This window comes from Hibiscus syriacus, unplaced genomic scaffold (genome assembly GCF_006381635.1).
Source record: "Hibiscus syriacus cultivar Baekdansim isolate YM2019G1 unplaced genomic scaffold, ASM638163v2 tig00004258_pilon, whole genome shotgun sequence".
Lineage (NCBI taxonomy): Eukaryota > Viridiplantae > Streptophyta > Magnoliopsida > Malvales > Malvaceae > Hibiscus > Hibiscus syriacus.
Window position 1 is genome coordinate 71,885 of NW_024062009.1, and position 24,908 is coordinate 96,792.

The 24,908-nt window shown below is 36.9% G+C and overlaps 2 protein-coding genes and 1 pseudogene across 3 annotated transcripts; 2 read left to right on the forward strand and 1 right to left on the reverse strand.

Moving 5' to 3' along the window:
* The first annotated feature begins 6,894 nt into the window (after positions 1–6,894).
* Positions 6,895–10,111, forward strand: LOC120192850 (annotated as a pseudogene).
* LOC120192913 (threonylcarbamoyladenosine tRNA methylthiotransferase-like) lies at positions 10,092–22,626 on the reverse strand. 2 transcript variants are annotated; one of them, XM_039195596.1, is made up of 11 exons: positions 22,421–22,626; positions 22,301–22,339; positions 21,192–21,283; positions 19,808–20,057; positions 19,446–19,565; positions 19,297–19,372; positions 18,954–19,162; positions 18,677–18,785; positions 17,219–17,311; positions 11,348–11,508; positions 10,092–10,770 (listed from the first exon to the last, which is right to left on the reverse strand). In XM_039195596.1, the coding sequence occupies exons 1-11, from the start codon at positions 22,577–22,579 to the stop codon at positions 10,225–10,227; spliced, it is 1,854 nt and encodes a 617-aa protein (XP_039051527.1). In that variant the 5' UTR covers positions 22,580–22,626; the 3' UTR covers positions 10,092–10,224. The 2 variants fall into 2 exon arrangements, with proteins under 2 accessions (XP_039051527.1, XP_039051529.1); XM_039195598.1 differs by lacking the exon at positions 21,192–21,283 and having other exon boundaries at positions 22,421–22,595.
* Positions 22,627–23,320: 694 nt separating this feature from the next.
* Positions 23,321–24,533, forward strand: LOC120192928 (transcription repressor MYB6-like). The gene is made up of 3 exons (XM_039195606.1): positions 23,321–23,501; positions 23,736–23,865; positions 23,952–24,533. The coding sequence occupies exons 1-3, from the start codon at positions 23,369–23,371 to the stop codon at positions 24,523–24,525; spliced, it is 837 nt and encodes a 278-aa protein (XP_039051537.1). The 5' UTR covers positions 23,321–23,368; the 3' UTR covers positions 24,526–24,533.
* The last annotated feature ends 375 nt before the right edge of the window (positions 24,534–24,908 follow it).

Genomic DNA, 24,908 nt, shown 5'->3' on the forward strand with positions numbered 1-24,908 from the left:
TGGGTGGCCAACATAGTGCCTGTGCCAAAGAAGGAGGGAAAGTACGCATGTGTGTCGATTACCGGGACCTTAATAAGGCCAGTCCCAAGGACAACTTTCCTCTGCCAACATAGACACTCTGGTGGACAATACGGCCGGGAACGCCTACTTTCATTCATGGATGGATTTTGGGTACAATCAGAAGATGCATCCCGAAGACATGGAGAAGACCACTTTCGTCACAATGTGGGGAACTTTCTGTTACAAAGTGATGCCTTTCGGATTAAAGAATGCTGGGGCAACATATCAGAGGCTATGGTGACCCTGTTCCACGACATGATGCACAAAGAAATCGAGGTTTATGTCGACGACATGATTGTCAAGGCACAGACCGAGAGTGAACATGTCAAGAATCTGAGGAAGCTCTTTCAGAGATTGAGAAAGTTCCAACTGAGACTAAATCCTAGCAAGTGTACCTTCGGGTAACATCTGGAAAACTACTAGGCTTTATAGTCAGCAGGAGAGCATACAGGTCGATCCTGATAAGGTTAAGGCTATCCAGAATCTACTCCACCACGAACCCAAAAGAGTCCGAGGTTTTCTGGGCAGACTAAACTACATAGCTCAGTTCATCTCAGTAACCGACAAATGTGACCCCATCTTTCGTCTCCTCCGAAAGAATAGCCCTGGAGCATGGGACAAAAACTGTCAGACTGCATTTGAGAAGGTAAAAGAGTACTTGTCTCACACTCCTGTCCTGATGTCCCCTATCCCAGGAAAACCTCTGTTTTTGTACCTCTCCATATTTGAGACTCCATGGGTGTGTTCTGGTCAACACGATGAGTCTGGGAAGAAGGAAAGAGCCACTACTTAAGCAAGAAGTTCACCAATTGCGAGGTCCGATATCCTCCTATTGAGAAGGTTTGTTGTGCCCTGATTGGGCTACAAAAAGACTTCGACAAATACATGTTGTATCACACCTCTTGGCTGATTTCCAAGTTAGACCCACTAAAATATATGATGGGTGTACCTGCTCTATCCGGAAGGTTAGCCCGATGGCAGATGCTTTTGTCTGAATTTGACATCGAATACGTGAGCCAAAAAGCGGTAAAAGGCAGCGCCATATCCGATTTTTTGGCAAGCAGAACTGATGAGAGCTATGAGCGCTGGACTTTGATTTCCCAGACGAGGACTTAATGGCCATATCTTTAGAGGAAGCAAGCATTTCAACGGATGGTTTCTGGAGAATGCACTTCGAGGGGGCATCAAACGCACTAGGACATGGCATCGGGGCAATTCTAGTCTCCCCAGAAGGGAGTCACTACCCATTTACCAGCAGACTGAACTTTGATTGTACCAATAACATGGCAGAATATGAAGCATGTGTCTTGGGAATTCGGGCTGCACTGGGGCAAAATATAAAGACTTTACGGGTGTATGGAGACTCAGCCTTAGTAATCTATCAGCTCCGAGGAGTGGGAAACCAAGGATATAAAGCTGTTAGAGTACCGAAAACTAGTGTTGGATCTGCTCGAAGAGTTCGATGAAGTCACCTTCCATTACGTGCCTAGAGTTATCCAGAAAAAACCACTGAAATCGAGAAGAGAACCCTTAGAAGGTTGGCAGCTGGATATGTCCTTGACAGAGAGGCTTTATACAAGAAAGCCATAACCAAGTTCTGTTAAGTGCGTCGATGCTGAGAGGCAAAAATGATAGTGGAAGAAGTACATGATGGGTTTGTGGAGCACATGCAAATGGGCATATGATGTCAAGACAAATAAGAGATGCGGATATTTTTGGTCCACACTGGAAAGTGATTGCATCAACTATGCTAGGAGATGTCATAAATGTCAGATTTATGGAGACAAGATAAATGTTCCACCCATCCACTTCATGTAATGACGTCACCATGGCCTTTTTCGTGTGGGGCATGGACGTTATCGGGCAATCCATCCGAAGGCTTCGAATGGTCACCGTTTCATTCTCGTAGCAATTGATTATTTCATGAAATGGGTAGAGGCCGCGTCATACGCCAGTGTCACTCAATCCACTATTTGCAAGTTTCTGAAGAAAGAAATTATATGTCGGTATGGTCTACCTGAAAGGATTATCACCGATAACGCAACAAACTTGAACAACAAGATGAGTGCTGCTTGCGAACAGTTCAACATAAAACATCACAATTCCACTGCTTACAGACCAAGATGAACGGAGCAGTAGAAGCAGCAAACAAAAAAATATTAAAAAGATAGTGGAGAAAACAACTGAAACCTACAAAGACTGGCATGAGAAGTTGCCTTTTGCTTTGTTCGCTTATCGAACCTCGGTACGTACATCGACTGGGGCAACTCCATTTTCACTAGCCTATGGAATGGAAGCAGTGCTACCCATTGAAGTCGAGATTCTGTCTCTCAGGGTCTTGTCAGAAGTCAAACTAGATGATGCAGAGTGGGCACAATCCAGATATGATCAGCTTAATCTGATAGATGAAAAAAGACTGAAAGCCATTCATCATGGTCAAATCTATCAGATACGAATGATCCAAGCACACGACAAAAAGGTGCGCCCGAGAATATTCCGTGAAGGGGATCTAGTGCTAAAAAGAATTTGGCCAGTCCAGAAAGATTTCCGAGGAAAATGGACGCCAAATTGGGAAGGACCTTATGTCGTGAAGAAGGCTTTCTCCGGAGGACCCTTATCCTGGCTGAAATGGACGGACCTGAGCTGCCACATCCCATTAACTCGGACGCAGTCAAGAAATACTTCGCTTAGGATGAAAACCCGAGAGGGCGTCCTAAGTTGAAAAAAAAAAAACGTTTAGGGTGAAAACCCGAAAGGGCACCCTAAATTGAAAAAAGAAAAAAGAGGGAAAAATAAGAGAAAATAAGGTTAGTTCAAGATGAAAACCCGCAAAGGGCGTCTTGCAACTAAGGATGGGTCCAAGTTGAAAACCCGGAAAGGGCGATTTGGATATCAACGGTGGAAACATCCTGGCACATGAATCTTCTACGAACTCAACAAATCGGAGAAATGTTGCACCCTCCCAAACGTTGTCGCATTTTCAAAGATCCTTTGGCAAAGGCTGCATTCAAGTCACCAAACGCTTTTCAACTCAGAAGTGCCCACGTTATCGAGATCTAAGACATTCATTTACACATCATTGTGTATTCGTTTTCTAGAATGTTTGCCATGTATTATTTGTTCTTCTCCTCCCTTATGAATAAAGACCATCTTTCCTCCAATACCTTTTGAGCATCTTGAATTAGATTTAAACCTAATGGTTTATTTATTTTTATGAAAGATAATCGCATATTGCTGTACAAAGATTCATTGAAAAATATAGGTACCCAGAAGCCGATCAAGGCTCATGCACATGCTTGAGATGGTTGAGGAGCATCTTCAAAAAAAAAAATCATCAAACATTTGAAGAATTTAAGATCAGAGATCGGAACTTCAAGCTCAAGAGTCAACAACGACAGGCCACCGGAGATCGAGATTACTCTCCAGAGCTCAGAATAACATATGTTGCATATGCATTTTAGCATACCTAAGAGCATGACATCCTAAATCACATATGCATATCTTTGCAGGTTTTACCCAGAGCCAATTTCAACTTCACAACGAATGATATTGGACTCCAGACAACGTAAGTTCAACTTCACGACGAAGGGACCGCTGGTTGTCAACAAACATTTCTCAATTTCAGAGCCAATTTCAACTTCACAACGAAGGATATTGGACTCCAGACAACGTAAGTTCAACTTCACGACGAAGGGACCGCTGGTTGTCAACAAACATTTCTCAATTTCAGAGCCAATTTCAACTTCATAACGAAGGATATTGGACTCCAGACAACGTAAGTTCAACTTCACGACGAAGGGACCGCTGGTTGTCAACAAACATTTCTCAATTTCAGAGCCAATTTCGACTTCACAACGAGGGATATTGGACTCCAGACAACGCAAGTTCAACTTCACGACGAAGGGACCGCTGGTTGTCAACAAACATTTCTCAATTTCAGAGCCAATTTCAACTTCACAACGAAGGATATTGGACTCGAAACAACACAATTTGCTCGAGAGTAGATTTCAACTCCACGACGGAGGATATCTAACTCGAAGCCAAACTTCACAACGAATGACTCATACTCAGAATCTTCCAGTTTTGACTCAACCTCACGACAAGGGAATCATTTCATGATCAAGAATAGTTGATGTGGACGAAATTTGTGTCTTTTAATCTTTGCTCTATTTTCATTGCACGATAATGAGCAAAGAGGGGCAACTGAAGACACTTAAATTCGTCCATCATAATACATACATATATATAATATTATATTATGTTATAAGTTATAATATATATATATATAGTTTATTTACATTCTTTTTTCTCCTGTTACAGGCCCAACAGTAATGGCCCAAATCCCACATGACCCAAGTGACCCAGCTGCCCAAACCAGTATGGATTAGGGTTTGTGTAAACCCTAATCTCTCAACCTCTCATCCAGCCGCCAACAATGGTGACCGTTGGATCTAGATGAGATCCAACGGTCCACAGCAAATGGTATCCAAGGGTTGCCCAGAAAACCCTAGCAAGACTCTCGCCCCAGCGCCGCAATACCCGGTCGAAGCTCCCTCGCGCAGCACGTCTCCCACATCCGGTTTTCTCGGCATCGTGACCACATAGAACACCCAAGACAAACAACCAAGTCAGAGTCATGGATTGTGACCACAAACAAACCGAGTTTTACTCGGATTAAAACTCTAAAAATAGCCTAGGTTATCACTATAAAGCCATGTAATTAGAAGCTTTTAAGAAAAATCACTACGAACTTGAAAAGAAAGTCATACGAAATATTGATATCAAGCAGTTTCGAAGCCTTTTGTAACACTTTCGAAAAGGAAATAAGAAGAAGGTAGCATCTTTTACCTCTGTTCACTCGTCTTTCACTGTTGCATGTTGAGTGTTGCTTGAGATTTGACTTCAAAACCACACAAATAACAAAAAAACGTTTTGGCCGATGAACGAAGTGAGGCTTTTATTTTCGAAACCTATTTCCCAGATCTGCGTTTTTTTAAGGCGATTTTCGAAGATCTACTGGGATTTTTGGGTTGTGGGAAGAGAACGGATTTTAAAGAAACAAGTTTCATGGTGGACCATCGCCGATGAGCGGCGGCGAGGCGGTGGCCACCATTCTCAGGCCACGGTGGCCTGTTCTTGAAACTCAAGAACAAAACCAGAGAAAAGGGAGAGAAGAAGAGAGGGTTCGGCGAGAGAGATGAGAATGAAGGTTTAATTTTTTTTTCTTAAACACTTATATTAACCAGTTAAACCGCGTGTATACCCGACCCAATCTCCTGATCTGCGCATGTTTACGAAGTAAAGGGTAAACTACCCTTTTGGTCCCTCGCTGCTTTAAAGATTATTTTGACCCCGAATTTGCTTTTGAATTGGTCTCTAATTCTGATTTTCTTTCAATTTAGCCACTTAACTGTTTTTGATGCAATTTAATACTTATACTAACCTTTTTTATTCATTCCATATCATGTAATTATATATGTATATATACGTATTTTCTATATATTTCATCTATATACTTAGTGTTAATACATATATATTATTTTAATTAACTTTTTGGTCATTTCTTTATCTAGCTACTACATCTTATAATTTTATACGTTATATATGTATTTTTTTTATTATTTACCAACCTTACTCATTTTATCTTATAATTATATTTCTATTAACATTTTTTTTTGTATTTATGTATATACATATATATATATATATATATATATATATATATATATATATATTCATTTTACCTATTATTGATATTTTTCCTTTTTAATACTTTAATATATATTTCTCGTTTCATTCATTAATTATTTATTCCATTTTATTTATTTTCCCCTTTTATTTTTTACTATTATTATTATTTATTTATGCTATTATATTATATTTTTTATTATTGTATACGTATATGTATACTCATTTTTTTTACCTTTTATTTTATATATCTTTTATGTATTTTTTATACTCTACATATATATATATATATATATATATATATATATATATATTTTATTTATATTTTCATCATTATTATTTCATTACTATTTTTACTATTATAACTGTTATTTTTATTATATGTATATTACGCATATTTTTTTTCTTTTTATTTCATTTTCATTGTTTTATATTTTATTTTATTATGTGTATTTTTTTATCCATTTATATTTTTCTTCTTTTTCTTTATTTGTATTTTCGTTTTTTTCCTTTGCATATTTTATTTTATATTTAGTCATATTTCATTCTTTTTTTTTGTATACATTGTTTTTTTATATTATTTCGTTTGTTCGCCTTATTTTTCTATTTTATTACTTTCATTACCTAACCCTTTCCTTGGCTTTTTGAGAGAACTTCAAACAATCAGTGGTAAGCAATTTGGATCAATATTTTACCTTGTAATTTAACTTTCAATTTCCTTAATTAAAGACAACTGGAAATTACACAGTACCGAAAGGGCAGTTCAAGGGTGCTAGCCCTTCCTTGACTGTAACCGACTCCCGAATCCGACACATCTCTGATAAGACGCAGATCAGGTAAGAAATAGGGTATCCGATCAACCCATTTATTTTTAAATAAATGATCGGTGGCGACTCCAATCTACATTTTCCTAAGTCGAAGCCCAATTCCGGGGCCCAACCGAAAGACGGTTGCGACAAATATCAAATAAAACCAAAATCCCAATTAACTAATAAAAAATATAAAAATAAATCCCAACGGTTCTAAATTTATAAATTAAAGTTTCAACAACAAAATCCAAACACATTCTCCTTTAGTCTTCAATCAGAGTAAGCCTTGGTCTTGGATCGATAAAGAAGCTTATTCTTCTTTGATGCTTGATTATCAATGGTGAGAACAACTTTTCCAGACTCACTGGTTTTGAAGCTATCGGAAATCATGGTTTCATCAGCGGAGGATACTTTCCTCGTTTTCGACACGATCACGGTATAATCATCTTCGGTCGTCGGCACGAATTCAGCTCCATAATTGGCATTCCATCCCACAACTCGGAGCTCCCAAACCAGATTACACTTCTGCTAATTCAACAAGAAAATATACTTAACGTTTAATTTTTATTTTATTTAGTATAATATCGTTAAAAATTTAACGCGTTTAATATATAAACTATAAATTTTAATCCGTTTTAATATCTAAACTTTCAATTTTTTATAACTTAATTTTAAGTTTTAAACGGGTACTATATTGAAATAAAAACTAAACATTGGGTATTATTTTGAAAATTTAAGTAATAAAACATACTAAAACTGATAGTTTATGTACTAAATGAGTAGTTTATTCATAATTTGGTATTGAAATGAAAAAAATCAAACTTAAAAGACTTCAAATGATGTTTTGAAAATTATAACCTTTAAAAGATTATTTCAAAGGTCGTCGCTCGTCATGGCAGCACTTTCTTTTCCCGAGAGATTTAAAAAAAAAAAATTACATTTGAGTTTCCTATTCTTTTACTTTTTAATCTCAACGCTAGAAAATTAAAAATTTTAAAGGAAGATGTAGCATTACATGGCGATTAATCTAAGTTACAGTATAACAATAATGTTATTTTCCTAATTAATTTCAGAATATCCCCATTTCTCAATAATCTTATTTCCTTAATTTCCCTACAGATATACATCATAAATTTAAAAATAATAATAATTAAACACATAAATACAAGAAACTAATGCGTATGGGTTGAGCATAAGGCTCTTAACCTTGGGGTCGTGGGATCAAGTCCCGCGGTGGGTAATTCATAATTCGGAGGTCTCTTACGGAAACTGCTCTCAACCTGACGTTGGGGGCAACCTACTATCCTACCTCACCTTATATCATTATATATAGGAATAAGGGTCACCTAATTTAATGCATATGGGTTGACAGGTAGGATCCAAGTGACACCCATTATCAAATTGGTCAAATACGTAATAATAATATCATTGTAATCTGAAAAATGAGCAAATAAAAATGGAAAGAAAGAATACAACAACTCCAGCTGGGTTTTAAAATGCTTAGGTATTTTGTTGGTATAAAGTTTAAGAAAATGCTGATGAGAATCTGTGTGCAATCTTTTGCATACAACTGGGTACGACTATGAGAAATAATCACATACTCGAGAGACAACGTAAATACTTCAACTCAATTGCAAAACATACATCACTCGAATCCATGGGATTGAAAGGGCTAACCCAGACATAGTGATAGTGGAAGACCTTTGCTTTACCTGTTACCACTAAAACACTTGCTCCGCTTTTAACAAATTTCAAGTTGCCATATTCAAAGGCGGAAGAGGAGGGTGAAACGAAGAAAGAAAAATTCTCAAGCAAGATCTTGTAGCGGTTTTTTCTTGAGGCAGGGTATTTTGTTCTTGACGAATCTACACATTTCAGTGGTGATCTTCAACCATCGTCGAAGCATCTTAGGAAGCCGAGCATCGGGATTCTCGAACTTGGGATTTTGAGTGCAAGGAACTTGCTGCCTATGAAGACGAAGATAGGTAAGATGACTGACGCATATTGTGTAGCAAAGTATGGGAACAAATGGGTGAGGACTAGAACGCTTCTTGATACCGACTCCTAGATGGAATGAGCAGTATACTTGGGAAGTTCATGATCCGTGTACTGTGATCACCGTTGGTGTGTTTGACAATGCCCACACCAATAGAAGCAAAGATGATGCAAGGGATCAAAAAATTGGAAAAGTGAGAGTTCGGCTATCGACTCTCGAAATAGATCGTGTTTATACTCATTATTATCCTTTATTTGTTCTTACACCTTCTGGTTTGAAGAAGCATGGGGAGCTTCAGTTGGCATTAAGGTTCACTTGCACTGCTTGGGTTAACATGGTGGCTCAATATGGAAGACCATTGCTTCCCAAGATGCACTATGTCAATCCTATACCAGTTATGAACATAGACTGGCTGCACCACCAAGCAATGCGGATTGTGGCAGCAAGATTGCAAAGAGAAGAGCCACCACTGAGGCGCGAGGTGGTCGGGTACATGTTGGATGTGGATTACCATATGTGGAGTCTCAGGAGAAGCAAAGCAAATTTCCACCGCATAATGTCAGTTCTTTCAGGGGTTACTGCTGTTTGCAAGTGGTTCAACGATATCTGCTACTGGAGAAACCCAATCACAACTTGTCTGGTGCATGTTTTGTTCTTGATACTTGTTTGCTACCCAGAATTAATATTGCCTACAGTTTTCCTCTACCTGTTTGTGATCGGGATATGGAACTACCAGTTCAGACCGAGACATCCTCCACATATGGATTCCCGGCTTTCTCAAGCAGATAATGCACATCCCGATGAGCTAGATGAAGAATTTGACTCATTTCCAACATCCAGACCATCGGATATCGTACGAATGAGGTACGATAGGCTGCGAAGTGTTGCCGGTAGGGTACAAACAGTGGTTGGAGATCTGGCAAGCCAAGGAGAAAGGGCTCAGGCAATACTAAGCTGGCGTGATTCGAGATCAACAACAATCTTCATCATCTTGTCCTTGATCTGGTAAGTGTTCGTTTATGTTACCCCATTCCAAGTGGTGGCTGTTCTGTTCGGTCTCTATTGGCTACGCCATCCACGCTTCAGGAGCAAGCTGCCGTTGGTGCCTGTCAACTTCTTCAAAAAATTACCATCCAAGTCAGACATGCTAATATGAGAAATTAAGGGAACTCCTTTCATAATTATTCGTTTAATCAGTAAGTGAATAGAGGGGATTCAGTAAATAACTTTCAACAGATATCATACCGGAAGATGGGGAAGAGAAAAGCAACCCATTACCCCATTACAGAATCTCACTTTTCTTGCTTTGGATATGCACTTTCTCAGTTGGACTTCAGATTCATATATGGAACCCCACAATTCTTTTCAGCTGATTTTTCAAGATTTTGCTCAAATTATCAACTGTGCACGTCATGAATGTATGTTAAGTACATCCACAAGGGAGTAAAAAAGGTAAAAGGAATTGTAGGCCAGTGCCGGCAAGTATTGTACAACTACTTCAGATTTATAGGATAACTGTTTGTATAATAAAAAATAAGTTTAAAAATGATTCTGCAAATCCATCAAATCTCATTGGCACTTGTGTTAAAAAGTATAACAAGAAGAAAGGTAATTCTGACATCGGAAATCTTCCAAAGCCAAAATGAGAATAACAGTCTAAAGGACAAAATTTCATTTTGATGGTAAAGTCCTAAATTCTAGATGCATTATTACTGCAACAATCATCAAAAAGCTGACAAAGATTCCAACAAGAAGAGCCCTATCAACAATACCCCAGCCGCCTGGGGTCCAATCCTGCTTGTTCTTTATCCCCGAGTCGATATCATTCTCCACCTTTTCAAGCTCATGGTTCCTTCGCTTCCTTATTAACCAGTGAATCGGATTTTTGCCAACTCGGTTTTCCATCAAACTATCATTCTTGGAAACCGCATATTCTTCCAATCTAATCTGTCCACCACAGAAGTCTGGTCCACAAGAGCATGGTTCTGGCTCCTTAGAACATGCACAACTCTCATACCGGTTGGAGCAAGGGAGCGGTTTCTCCTGAGTATTAACGTTCTCCGGAGCCATTTTCACATTTACTAGAGTGAGGGTCTCAATCACTTCCCCAAACACTGACCATCTTCCCACGGATGTTATCTTCACCATAGCTGAAGTGCCCAATATACTTTCAGGAGCAATTATCAGAACCTGCACATATCCCTTTGTATGGCCAACCTTGGGACAATGAAGAGAATACAAGTAAGACGTTAGCACACACTAGATAAAGCCTTTCAATAAAGTGACAAGTTGTAACTAGAATGTCCAATAAAAGGTTGAAGAATAAAGCGATTTCAAACACCATAAAGCAAACACAAGCTAGATATGAGATGGCACTGAAAATTGCATTTAGATAAATTCTGAGCACAAGAAATGCCATGTACCATATCAGTAGACCATGAATGGAATTAGCTGCAAAATGTTGATTAAGAGAGTCAAACAGAGAAGATTGACAAGACTTGCAGACTTTCAAATTAGAAGTAAAAAAATATATATACCACACTGCCTTTCATCAAACCCAGAAGAAAACAGGAAAGAAAACTTGAATGCAGAGTAAATCAATTAAACACTGAACTGGTTTGCAAGGGGCAGTTCGTTTCTAACAAAAAAAAAGGAAGAAATCAAGTTCATTAGAGAGCAAGACACCAGGGCAGTAAACACATTAATATGCCATCGCAAAGCAGCCCAACAGCAGGGTGTAAAAGAAGTATACAGAAGTGCAAAAGTATATTTTATCAGTAGCAAATAGTCATACCAAATGAATACCATCAGTTGCAATTTCAGTAATCCAAATTCTTTCAACTCTGCCTTCCATTCCATTGTACGGTGTAAAGGCTTCAAAAACAGAAGTTAATTCACGGCTCCGATTCTTCACTATAGTACTTGGGACCTTCTTCATCCTTGCAGCAGGAGTTCCTAGTTTTAGAAAGATCATACATATGAACGTCTCAGCTTAGCAAAGTTAGGAGCAAACAAATGAACAGTCTTAACATTGGCTAAGCGAAATATCAAGCATAGTTTGTTCAACAGATGAGGTCTGAATTATGAAATCCAGTGATGTTTTGTTTTATTATTTTGAGAAAAAGAAGTCCAGTGATGTCTTAATATCTCAACTTTTGGGGTTCATACATTAAGATTACAACAACTAATATTGTAGGAATTATAGAAATGAGTTGTCAATCCCTTAAGTTAAGAGATTATGTAATTATTTTCTATTTTTTCAATCCCTTATTTCAAGGGATTACATCTCCTAGGATTAGTTTCCTTTCTTAGAGTTTCCTAGTTTAGAGGAATAATTTGTATATAAATATGTAATATGTTCTACTGAATGTACACAAGAATAAAAAATAACAGACTTGTCTGTTTTCTACAGTCTGTTTTCTACATGGTATCAGGTTAGAGCGATCAATCCGATTTCCGCTTCTCTTTAAATCAATTCCTATTCAACTCTATTTTTTTCATGGCTAATCCGGATCCCTCAGCATCCGAAATCACTTCCCAGACCAGCCCCTCTCAATCTAATTTTCAGATTTCAGTTTTCAAATTTTCAAAGCAACAGAGGAAAAATCGCCTTTGGTGTGAACATTGTAAGAAGCCAGGCCATATGATAGATCAATGTTGGAAGCTGCACGGAAAACCAGCCGATTGGCAGCACACACGGTCCAGGTTTCAAAAGGAGCCTCATATTGCCTCTCAAGATGATTCCTCAAGCATTTTTAGCAAGAAACAGATAGAGGAACTGTAGCAGATTTTGAGCAGTATGACAGCCAAGCCTACAAATGTGACTTATACTACTACTGATGGAAATAATCCATATGCTTCCTCGGTACAATGGATAATAGACTCGGGTGCATCAGATCATATGACAGGAAATATTAATATCTTGGAGGAATATAGTGAAAGCAGCTTACCAGCTTCTATCAAAATAGCAGATGGTTCTCTCACTACAGTCAAAGGGAGTGGTTCTGTTACATTAAACAAAAATCTACTACTTCATAATGTCCTCTATATTCCTTAGACTTGCATGCAATCTGTTGTCAGTCAGCAAATTAATTAAAGATTTTGATTGTAATGTTGTGTTTGGTACTGGTGGTTGCATTTTTCAGACACAGGGCTCGAAGAGGGTGATTGGCAGTGCTAGGCTGGGCAAAGGATTGTACACCCTTGGAGGTAAAGCATCTCATAATCATGCCTTATCTAGTGCTCTTAGGAAACCAATTTTATCTTCTGATCTCAATACCAATAAAATTATGTTATGGCACTCTAGATTAGGTCATCCTAATTTTTTCTATCTTTCCAAAATGTTACCGAACTTATTCATTAATAAAGATCCGTCTTTGTTTTCCTGTGAAATTTGTCAAATGGCCAAACACACCAGAAAACCATATATTCCAGCCAAATTTGAACCAACACCACCTTTTTCCATCATCCATAGTGACATTTGGGGCCCTTCTCCTGTCAAAAGTATTTCTGGGTATAAGTGGTTTGTGTCTTTTATAGATGATTACTCTAGGACAACATGGGTTTTCTTAATGAGAGAAAAATCTGAGGTTGAGTCTCTCTTTAAAAGTTTTTATCAAAAAGTTGAAACCCAATTTGACACAAAAATCAAAATTCTAAGGAGTGACAATGGGAGTGAGTATTTGAATAAAACCCTTGGGTATTTCTTTAAGGAAAAAGGCATTGTTCACCTTACTTCTTGTGTCAACACACCTCAACAAAACGGGGTAGCAGAAAGGAAAAATAGACATCTTCTAGAGGTTACTAGGTCTCTTATGTTTGCTGCTAATGCTCCTAAGTATCTTTGGGGGGAAGCTCTTCTTACAGCCACTTACCTCATCAATAGAATGCCAAGTAAAACCTTAGATTTCAAAATTCCTACTAAGGTTCTGTTTCAGCTGTATCCCCATTTTAAACATTTCAACTCAAGTCTTTCTCCTCGGGTGTTTGGGTGTACAGCCTTTGTTCATATCCACAACAGAGGGAAATTAGATCCTAGGTCCATAAAGTGTGTGTTCTTGGGCTATTCTTCGAGTCAGAAGGGTTACAAGTGTTACCTTCCACCAAAAAAACCTATGTCTCCTTTGATGTTACATTTTTTGAAAACCAACCTTATTTTTCAGGAACAGAAATTCAGGGGGAGAGTTACAAGGAATTTCAGCCTGTTCAAACCGATATTTCTTTACAGCCTATTAGTTACAAGGAATTTCAACCTGTTCAAACCGATATTTCTTTACAACCTATCCTTTCCTTACCTATTACTGTCTCTCCAAAGCCGGCTAGCACTGTCCCAGTTCCTAGGGAGGGTGATGGGAATAACCTAAATAACTCTGATGAATTACCTTCCTCCTTATCTCAGCACTCTAGTCCGTGCAAAACACCTTCCACCACTACCAAAAATGCACCTAACAATGACCCTGAAACCATAACTCCCCAACCGAAACAACTCAGTGTTTACTCAAGAAGAAGGAAAGATGTTGCTGAAGAAATCAGTCAGCCTAGCATTTGCCAAGAACCAGATTCGAATCCTGCTGCAGCTGAAACAGAAGGTAATGATGGTTACCAAGAGGCTACTACTGTTGATCTTGATGACTTTCCTATTGCTATTAGGAAGGGGGTAAGAAAATGCACTGCTCATCCCATAAATAAGTATGTTGCATATGAGAAATTACAGTATAATTTCAGGGCCTTCACTGCCAGTATTAACACTGTGAAAATCCCAAGAAATGTGACAGAAGCATTTCAATCTCCTGAGTGGAAAAAGGCTGTGGAAGAAGAGATAAAAGCATTGCAAAAGAATAAAACATGGAGTTTGACAGATTTGCCAAAAGGGAAGAGAGCTGTTGGATGCAGGTGGATATTCACAGTCAAATATCATTCGGATGGGAGTGTGGAAAGATACAAGGCAAGGCTGGTTGCTAAAGGTTTTTCTCAGTCCTATGGCATCGACTACCAGGAGACTTTTGCACCGGTTGCAAAATTGAATACCATCAGAATATTGTTATCAGTAGCTGTTAACATAGACTGGAAATTGCATCAGCTGGACATAAAGAATGCTTTTCTGAATGGGAACCTTGAAGAAGAGGTATACATGGAGGTCCCCCCCGGATTAGAAGGAAAAGTCACTAAGAAAACTGTGTGCAAGCTCAATAAATCCTTATATGGCTTAAAACAGTCTCCCAGGGCTTGGTTTGATCGATTTGCTAAGGCTATGACACAGAATGGTTTCAAACAAAGCCAAGCAGATCACACATTATTCAGAAAAATTACACTGATTGGTAAGATAACCCTCCTAATTGTCTATGTAGATGATATGATTATAACTGGCAGTGATATAGAAGAAATAGAAAAGCTAAAGATGAATCTTGCAAAGGAGTTTGAAACCAAGGATTTAGAGAGTATGAGGTATTTCCTGGGTATGGAAGTTGCAAGGTCCGAGGAAGGGCTGGTCATAAACCAGCGTAAGTATGTTTTGGATCTTCTTGCAGAAACTGAGATGCTCGACTGCAAACCAGTTGAAACTCCAATGGAGCCAGGCTTGAAATTTTGCAAGGAGAGGACTGGAAATCCAGTAAACAAGGAATCCTACCAAAGGTTAGTTGGGAAGTTAATCTACCTGTCACTGATCAGGCCTGATATTGCATACTCAGTGAGCATTGTCAGCCAACATATGAGTGATCCTCGAGAAGATCATTTGGAAGCTGTTAACAGAATTTTAAGGTTCTTGAAATTTACCCCAGGAGCTGGACTTATATTTAGAAAAAATCAAGACAGAACAGTGAAGGTTTATACAGATGCAAGCTGGGGAGGTGAATTAACTGATAGAAGGTCAGTTAGTGGCTACTGTACCTACGTTTGGGGTAATTTGGTGACTTGGAGAAGTAAGAAACAAGTTGTTGTCTCTCGAAGTAGTGCTGAGTCAGAGTTTAGAGCAATGGCTCTCGGAATATGTGAAGGAATGTGGATTAAAAGACTGCTCACAGAATTGGACTTAGATGACAAGAATAATTTTGAGATTTTTAGTGACAGTCAATCAGCTATGAGTATAGCAAAAAATCCAGTGCAGCATGATAGAACGAAACACATTGAGATAGACAGACATTTTATTTACGAGAAGGTCAACAATGGAGTTGCAAAACTGCAGTACATTCTGACGAAGAAACAGCTGGCAGATATCTTCACCAAAGCCCTTCCACGAGTGACTTTTGATGAGATGTCATTCAAACTGGGTATATACAACATATATACACCAGTTTGAGGGGGAGTGTAGGAATTATAGAAATGAGTTGTCAATCCCTTAAGTTAAGAGATTATGTAATTATTTTCTGTTTTTTCAATCCCTTATTTCAAGGGATTACATCTCCTAGGATTAGTTTCCTTTCTTAGAGTTTCCTAGTTTAGAGGCATAATTTGTATATAAATATGTAATATGTTCTACTGAATGTACACAAGAATAAAAAATAACAGACTTGTCTGTTTTCTACAGTCTGTTTTCTACAAATATATCATTTCAAACATGGATTTATAGCAAGTCAAATATAGCTAAATAATGCAAAATCTTATTAGCACAGCTAAATAAGGGCTAATCATTTGTTTAGCTCTATACTACAGAAGTTGTCATTCTATTAATTTTTTTTATCATCCAATAGGCCAATTTATTAACCTTAAATCAGTCTGTACCACATAATTTTTATTCCCAGCATTTGGATGATTTACAATCAATATCTAAAAAAAACACTTATAGAATGATGTACTTGTTTATTTACAAAAAATCTAACCTTTGCAGTTCCATAAGTTGCATTTTTCTTACTAAAGGCATGCTGCCTCCTTGACTTAATGTTTTTCTATTTCAATGTTAATAAAATGTAATGAAGGTTGTAGAAAAGAATAGGTAGTAGGAGGAGAGGCCCAATTTTAATATAAGACCAAAAGAAACCTAATACTTAACAGATGTGACACACAAACCTACGCATAGACAACCTCACCAGGGGTCATCATCCTCCCACTCATGAGATTAGGTAGGAAGAACATAACAATGGCTCTACTACAATGTTAAGCCTCCAACCTAAAACCAATTGGCAATAGGTGAAGGGGCACAATTTTAAAAATAAGACCAAAGGAAGCCTAATACATAAGGTGGGATAACTCCACTAAAAAGAAATCAATAAATTCAAACAGTCGGCATGGAGACCGGAAAACATTTTAAAAAATAAACAGGCCCTGGCAATCTGTATTTTTTCACCTTCTATCCTCGTAGCTGCAAGAGGGAATAATAGTCATGGAAACAATTTTTTTTCCAATTTTAAATTATTCACCAAGGATTTGTTTGTTTAAGTATTCTAGTAAACAAACGAAGCTGCCTAAAGACATCGTAACATAGCCTAATGACTGCTACAATAGTACAAGTCCTTAAATGGATGCTTAAGTAGATGTGTATTAAAATCCAGGAATTCACGAGCTCCAATGGAACATAACAAAATATTCCCTGCATAGGGCCTCATATTGATAATTAGTAAACAAAAGAAAGATTAATTTTCTAGTAAAATAAAGCCAACAAGAGAGAGAGAGAGAGAGAGAAAAGTAGAAAATTATATCAAAGAAATTTCAGCAATAACAAACGCCTTACCAGGTCTAGGATAGAACTGCGATATATGAACTTGCGGCAGCTTGTATTCCTTGATAAGATTTACTGTTTGAGCAAAATCTTCATCAGTTTCACCTGAAATGACACAAAAATGATTACAATTGAATCAAAAACCATTAAACTAAGTCCTTAAGCAGCTTATTAAGAGTAAATGATCTTATAGGATAATATTTGTGATGGAACTTTTCTCCCCTTGGCCTGACTTGGGAGACTCTTTAGCCAATTTGAGCTGAGCATTGAAACTTCCCTAAGCCCATTGGAATGGAGTAGATCAGTTCATGGGCTAGCTGCCCGCCCATGCCACAAGCTTCATCCTTTCTCAGGTAAGATATTAAATTGCAAGCCCGAGCTCAAGTGATTATTTCATTAAATGGATTCAATTTAGTTTAATTTAAATTTTAATTTAACTATTAATATAATATGCTTTTGTACTATTTTAACAATAAAACTTCATTTTCATGAGTTGCCAGGATTAGCTCTCCAAGGTTTGTGATCACATGAAATCTAGGCCATGGGAACCTCTAGCTTGCAGCTCTTGTAAAATAAATTATTTTCATATTAATATATTTCAATTTTGAAGACTGAAACCAAACAAATAACAATAGTTGTTCAAGAAACTAAAAACTTATGCTGGCCTGGTAATGAGCTTGTGCTTAAACCCTTGCTCAGCCCCGCCCAAAGAAGGCCAGGGTTTCTGGCCTGGGCAGTCAGACAATCCCAACAAAAACTGTATCCTGAAGAATTCCAATTAGTAGAAAATTGCTGTTTGTTCCAAACTTACGACAAATGTTGAGAACCTGTTAATTTTAAAAAATAATTCTATATTCTCCTTCCGCCTTTATTCTAGGATTAGAAAATGAAATAAAGTACCAATAATTACTACAGTCGTAAACCCTTTTTCCTAATTTGCTAGGGGAAAAGGAAGTACCGAATTTTAATTTATTTGTGTTCCATAAAACTAGAAAACGGGATCTGACAGACCAGTTGAACCGGGAACCAGCAGATTGTCCAATCAATTTACTACATAAAACAGACAACTGTTCCTTTTTTTTTGGTAATTGATGATATTTGAACCTATAAGCACTTGATTTTATATCAAAGACCATATTATTAAGTCAAATACATAATTTTATTAATTATTTACTACATTTAACATTTTTTTCACATTAAAATAATTTTTAAATTCTTAATTTTCCTTTAAAGTAAACCAACAAGTCTTGCAGGTTGAACCAATTGTATCAAGAACTGGAACCATTTGGTTTGACCTCCGGTCCAATTGTTTTTAATCTTGCTTTCTGTATTTAGTTCTTTACCTTATTTAAAACCAGACATAGATATTGGTAAACATTTTCCAAAAATAGAAGTGTCTTAGTTAAAGCCAAATATATAAGTGCATCAAGGATGATAAAGAAAATGAGACAACTTAATCTGCATACTAACCAGGAAATCCACATATTATATCAGTTGCAATCTGCATGCCAGGCACGAGTTCAGTCAAGGTATCTACCACGGTCCTAAACTCGCTCACAGTATATTCCCGATTCATGGCCTAAAACAATAAAAAAATACTTAGCAAGACAAATATCATTTAGCATATATTTAAGGACATTTACCTGCATTATGCACATTTTTTTACTTATTTGTTTCAGTCACTAAATAACAACTTAAGGCCATGATCAAGATAAAAACATGTTATATGATCAATTTTTGGACTTACAGTCAAGACAGAATCACTGCCAGATTGAACTGGAACGTGAAGAAAGGAATATACACAAGGATGACGCAAAACAGCTGCTATCTCTTTCAGATGCTCCAAAATAAAAGGAGGATTAGTCATCCCAATTCGTAGCATTGTGCTCCCATCAGGAGGAAGTTCCGCAACAATGGCATTCAACAAAATTGGTAGATTAACCCCAATGTCACGACCTACAAGATCACATGAACTATAAGAACAATTTCCATAGATATGTATTCATATATATGTATATATAGGCAACTGTTAATCTTTATAAATATCTGCATGCACTTGGGAACTTCAACAATATTTTCAACTAGAATACCATATGCTCCAGTATCTTCACTACTCAACCATATCTCCTTGACCCCATCAGCTATAACAGTTTTGACACGCTCAACCTGCATTCCGGAGAGGTTATTAAAACAGAACCAAAAAGTAAAAAAGATATAGTAGTCAAGCAGCATAACTTACAAGACTGTCAACAGTGTAGCTCCCCAAGTGACCACGAGCATGCTTTGTCTTACAATAAGTGCAAGCACCTAAACAACCAACATTAATTGGAAGAATCTCAACAAACTTGTTCTTTCTAACCTGATATCAAATAAAACAAATATAAGTTAAATTAATCTTTAAGAGTAAAAAAATATCATCTTTGTGCTAATTTGAGATTATCTATACTTTTAGTTATGGAAAACCTTTGGCATTATTAGCAATATATTTGGTACCAACAATTCGGAAACTAACTATTACCAAAATGCAATGGTCCAATAACAGAATGGTCATAAAGTAACTCCATTCAAGTAACTGAAATAGCAATAATTAAAAGTTTAAACCTTAGGAAGGTCCAGCGCTGGCAAAGTCTTGCGGTTCAAAAGCCGCACCTCATGCCCTTTCAGGGTCTCCTCCACAACTTCAACAACACGGTCAATTTGCTGGACTCCAACTATACTGACCCCTTCGAGCTCTTTCAAATCTCGACTCCCTTGAGGGACACACCCAGCAACCACCAGTGGCTTTTTTGCACTTTTACCTTTTGTTATTAAGGTATTCATTGCTGACTGACTTGGGTTTTTCACAGTGCATCTGCAAATCAAATAAAAAAAGATCAAATTATCAAAACATAAAGTGTGTTTGAAGGGAATTAATGGATGAAGTGTGTCATAGAAAGAGTGTTTAGAGGTGAGTTTAGACAAAGGCTAAAAGAAAGAGAACGTAGTGGAGTGGAGTGGAAAAACAGGTGAGAAAATTGTTAGAAGTTACCAAAATTTCTTTTAAGAAAAATGCGTAGTTTAATTTATCTGTCATTCCTTTAAGACAAATGTGTAGTTCTTATATATCTTTCATTCTTTAGCCATTCTGATGCCTCTGAGGATAATAAACATGAGACAGCAGCGCGAGCAATATATTTTAATCAAAACATTATTTATCAACAACCAGGTCCATAGAGTAAAAAGGAGGGTGGGAGAGGGAGAGTGTGAAAAGAAAAATATTTGTGCCTCTAAGTGACTATCCCAGGAAGTGAAAAGAGGTTCAAAGGCTCAAGGCTGGAGGAAGTAGATGTTTTTCATTCTATGATGCCTACTCTTTATTTGATGTCAGACTTGTTCAGGCAACTTATAATCATCACACCAATCACAAGTGGAATACAAAACAAAAATTTTTATTTAACTCCCTAAGAAACGCAGCTTCACGTGAAATTGGTTTGTCCTCTACAAGAAAAAGCACTCAATTTAGACCAGAAAATTCTCCAAGACATCTTTTCCATAATCTTGATATGCCAATAATTACCATAACTAAAAACCAGTGTAGAAAAGTTAAGCATATAATGAAGTTGAACTTCATGGGGACAGACATCAAAAGTAACAGTGACCATATGTTCATCGATCTTTCACTTCAGCATGACTGACCCATACAAGCTGAAGAACTTTTTAAAAAAATTAATATCAATAGACACCATTAGAAAATTTGGGATTATATGGACTGGTTTAAAAGTTACTGGTATTTGGGTATATTATTTTTCCTTAGTAAAGTAATACGTAGAGGAATATATATTGAGGTCATGAGAACCTGATGTTTTGATGATTTCATAACTGTTAAAACCATGATATATATGAACTCATCTCTAGTACTAAAAGAACATTAAAGAGAATAATGTGAGGGCAATCAATCAAGAGAAAGATAATAACAAATTAATTAATTCAAGGGTCAAAGCCTTACGTATTTATTAGCCAAAGGTCTCCTTCCTCAGGGTTGTCAGATATTGCATAACCAAATGATGAAAGCTGACCCGCCATATATTCACTGTCACTCTGACAAGTGGTCAAAGTATCAGAAAAACTAATAGCAAAATCAAATTGGATTTTACACTCAGAACGATGTGTGAACATGAATAAGATGGATTACACCTTTATTCTATTTTTGCAAACAGAATGTCAAAGTTCCAACCATGGATCAGGTTTGACATGTAATCAATACAATCAGCATCTCTAGCATAAAAGATTTTGAATTAGTATAGATAACATGGTAATATTACAATACTTCCTCCTCATATTCAATGACTTTCAAGTGTTGAACTCCTCCGCTTGACAACATTTAATCCATTGATTCAACCAAAACAGTGTAAATCACAAGGCAATCACATGAAAACTCAAAAGTATCAAAATTAAAATGATAGAAATCATGTAGCTCCACAATGAACCTATTTTACCAGGATTTGGGTGAGGGTGCCTTCTATGAATAAGTACACTGGCATGCTTAGTTCTTTCAAATTTTTTCACATCATTGGAAGATCAAACCCCATACTTTATAGTCAAATATATGTTGATAAGTATTTGATTTGAGAATGAGCATTCAATACAAGTATGTAAAAGGCATGCTCTTTTATATTTTCTAAGTTTTTCATATAATTGGAGGATCAACCTTCATACCATGTCGAATACACAAATATCAAGCACGGTTACTTTAGGAAAAAATGAAAAGCCCAAGCAACATAGGTAATAACTAGTTATTGCAGAAAATATATGCAATTTCACAAGACATAAGAGCAGGGCAAGGGAAGTATTATTTCAAGCTTTTAGCATCCATGAATTTCAATCATATCGAATGAATAAGCATGGAAGACAGAAGCTATTGGTGAATCTAAGTATTTGAAGGAACAAGAACGAAAAGCTAAAAAGAATTTAGTAATATATACAACGATATAAATAGCATTGAAGTTCATTGAGTAAAGCACTGGTTTTGGGTCTTACTTATCTTAACCTCAAAACCACCCATTAAGCTAATCACTAAACTAAAACATTAAAAAAGAAAAAAAAAAAAAAACTTGCCTGGTTATGTGAGCACCCAAAAGTCTTGACATAAATAGTCTGAAAAAAGGAATTTAAAAAAATAATGAAGAAAAATTTAAAAATTGATAACTATAATTACATTAGGAATTAGGAATGGACCTGAGTGCCAGGGATTTTGAGAGGGTCATTCAATGGAGAAATCTTGCTGGGTTTGGCTTTGTTCTTCTTCCTTGGATTTACTCCAACAGCATTTAAAGGTAGCCTAAACCCAGGCGGAGCTCCGCCGCTGCCGACCAACAAATCCTCTATGTCTTCCATTTCCTTGGATCGTTTCTTTCGACCTGAGGGGAAACTGCAACAGAAGGGAAGGGGGGGGGAGCCAACCACACCTCTCTCTCTCTGTTCCGCGAAAAGAAAAGTTTGGGTTCACTAATTGGGCATGCATATATTAAGCTCTGGATCCGTTCTAATATTGGGCATGTCAGGATGGTAAATTATTGGGCCTTTACAATAATTATTTTGTTTTTGCTTCATCACTTCTGCTCTTATTCATCAAGTGCTAATCTAAGAACTAGATATAATCACCTGTGTTCTATTGCACATTTTAATATATTTAAACTCATAATTTTTTTAGATATGAAAATGATAATTATAAATTAAATTAAGATCCAATCAATTATTTTTAAATATTAAATGAAAATTAGTTTTAATTTTTGTTCTCATAAAATATTAGTGAGTCCATTTACATTGGGACTCTTTAAAATATTAATGAGGCCTAACACCTAGAGCCTTTAAAAAAATATGAAAGTGACGCAGAGGTGGAGATACGTACCTACCAAATCCACCCCCCCCCCATCTGCCCCTCCCTAACTACTTGTCCCTTCCACCAACTTAGTCAAATCCCACCTCTCCTAAACTAAATCACCTCATTATTTTCTTAATATTTTAAGGTTATTATAAAGTAATACTCTTTATAATCTTTTTAATGACGTGAATATAATTATTTAGATACAAAACACCGCTACCACTTTCTCAATCTCTTACATATATAGATATATAGAGACCAAAGTTGGTGTCTACAAGGTAGGAATTGAATAGGAGATTGTAATGGGACGGTCACCCTGCTGTGAAAAGGCACATACCAATAAAGGTGCCTGGACCAAAGACGAAGACCAGCGTCTCACTGATTACATCCGTATCCATGGTGAAGGCTGCTGGCGTTCCCTCCCCAAAGCTGCTGGTGCTCCCTATTTCCCCTTCTTTTATTTGTTTTTTTTTTCTCTTTTCAGTAATTTGATGTCTTGAATTATATATGTATGTATGTATGTATGTATGTATGTATGTATGTATGTATGTATGTATGTATGTATGTATGTATGTATGTATGTATGTATGTATGTATGTATGTATGTATGTATGTATGTATGTATGTATGTATGTATGTATGTATGTATGTATGTATGTATGTATGCAGGGTTGCTTAGGTGTGGCAAGAGTTGCAGATTAAGATGGATGAACTACTTGAGACCTGATCTTAAGAGGGGAAATTTCACTGAACAGGAGGATGATCTTATCGTCCAACTCCACAGTTTACTCGGAAACAAGTTACTTCTTTTTTTTCAAGGGAAACATTTGTGAATCTCTTTATTTTTTTCGTTTCTGATTGTGAATTGAATATCTGAAATGGCAGATGGTCTTTGATAGCGGCAAGATTACCGGGGAGAACAGATAACGAGATCAAGAACTACTGGAACACCCACATCAAAAGGAAGCTTTTAAGCAGAGGAATCGATCCTCAAACTCATCGTCCACTCAATCAAGCTACTACCAATACAAATACACCCACTGAATTGGATTTCAGAAATACCAAATTCACTGCAAACCCATCTCTGGGTTTCAAAATCAACGAGTTCCAAATTAAGGCCAAGGCGGAATCAGTTGAAGAAGGCAACTCTAGCAGCAGTGGGATGACTACAGATGAAGAAGAAGAACAACAACAACAACAACAGCAGGACAAATATCCAAGCAACGAGCAAGAGTTAGATTTGGAGCTATCAATTGGGGTTTCTTCATTTGGAAGGAAGAACAACTCCAAGACTGGGGTTTCAACTGCTAACTCGGCCGAATCCAAACCACTGTTCGACAACAGGGATCTCCGTTTTCCCCGACAAGCTTCTATCTGTTTGTGTTGCCGGTTGAGGTTCCAAACAAGTGAAAATTGTAGCAACTGTCAAAATACAAATGGGTTGAACAGATGTTGTTAAGTTTTGTGTTCATCATAATAAAAATTAAATTTTGTACAAGTACGATAAAGGATCAAACAGATTAATTAGTACAGTATTAGTCTAATCACCTGATGAATTACATTTATCTTCCATTGATATAACAGTGAACTAATACGTGCTTATTTTTTAAAGATGAAAATTGAATACAATTATTAGTTTTGATCCTTAAATTAAAATAAATTCTTTTAATACATCACAATTCTGTTTCTTTCTTCCTTTTCGTCATGGGCAATGCATATTAAATATTTTTTTATGTTTTACCGCCCAAAACCTTAACAAATTAATTAATTTAACATTAATAAATTAAAAGAATTTAATCAAACATAACCCACGTGTATGGTATCTTAAGTGACGCGCCACTC

Bases quoted from the DNA above. Each gene is read 5' to 3' on its own strand.
- LOC120192913 (XM_039195596.1), bottom strand. From the start codon at position 22,579: ATGGAAGACATAGAGGATTTGTTGGTCGGCAGCGGCGGAGCTCCGCCT. The intron at 19,163-19,296 runs GTATTCTAGTTG...GTGATCTTGTAG, and splicing joins TGAAGATACTGGAGCATATG to GTCGTGACATTGGGGTTAAT. The intron at 10,771-11,347 runs GTATGACTATTT...CATTGTCCCAAG, and splicing joins CAACTGATGGTATTCATTTG to GTTGGCCATACAAAGGGATA.
- LOC120192928 (XM_039195606.1), top strand. From the start codon at position 23,369: ATGGGACGGTCACCCTGCTGTGAAAAGGCACATACCAATAAAGGTGCC. The intron at 23,502-23,735 runs GTGCTCCCTATT...GTATGTATGCAG, and splicing joins TTCCCTCCCCAAAGCTGCTG to GGTTGCTTAGGTGTGGCAAG. The intron at 23,866-23,951 runs GTTACTTCTTTT...CTGAAATGGCAG, and splicing joins CACAGTTTACTCGGAAACAA to ATGGTCTTTGATAGCGGCAA.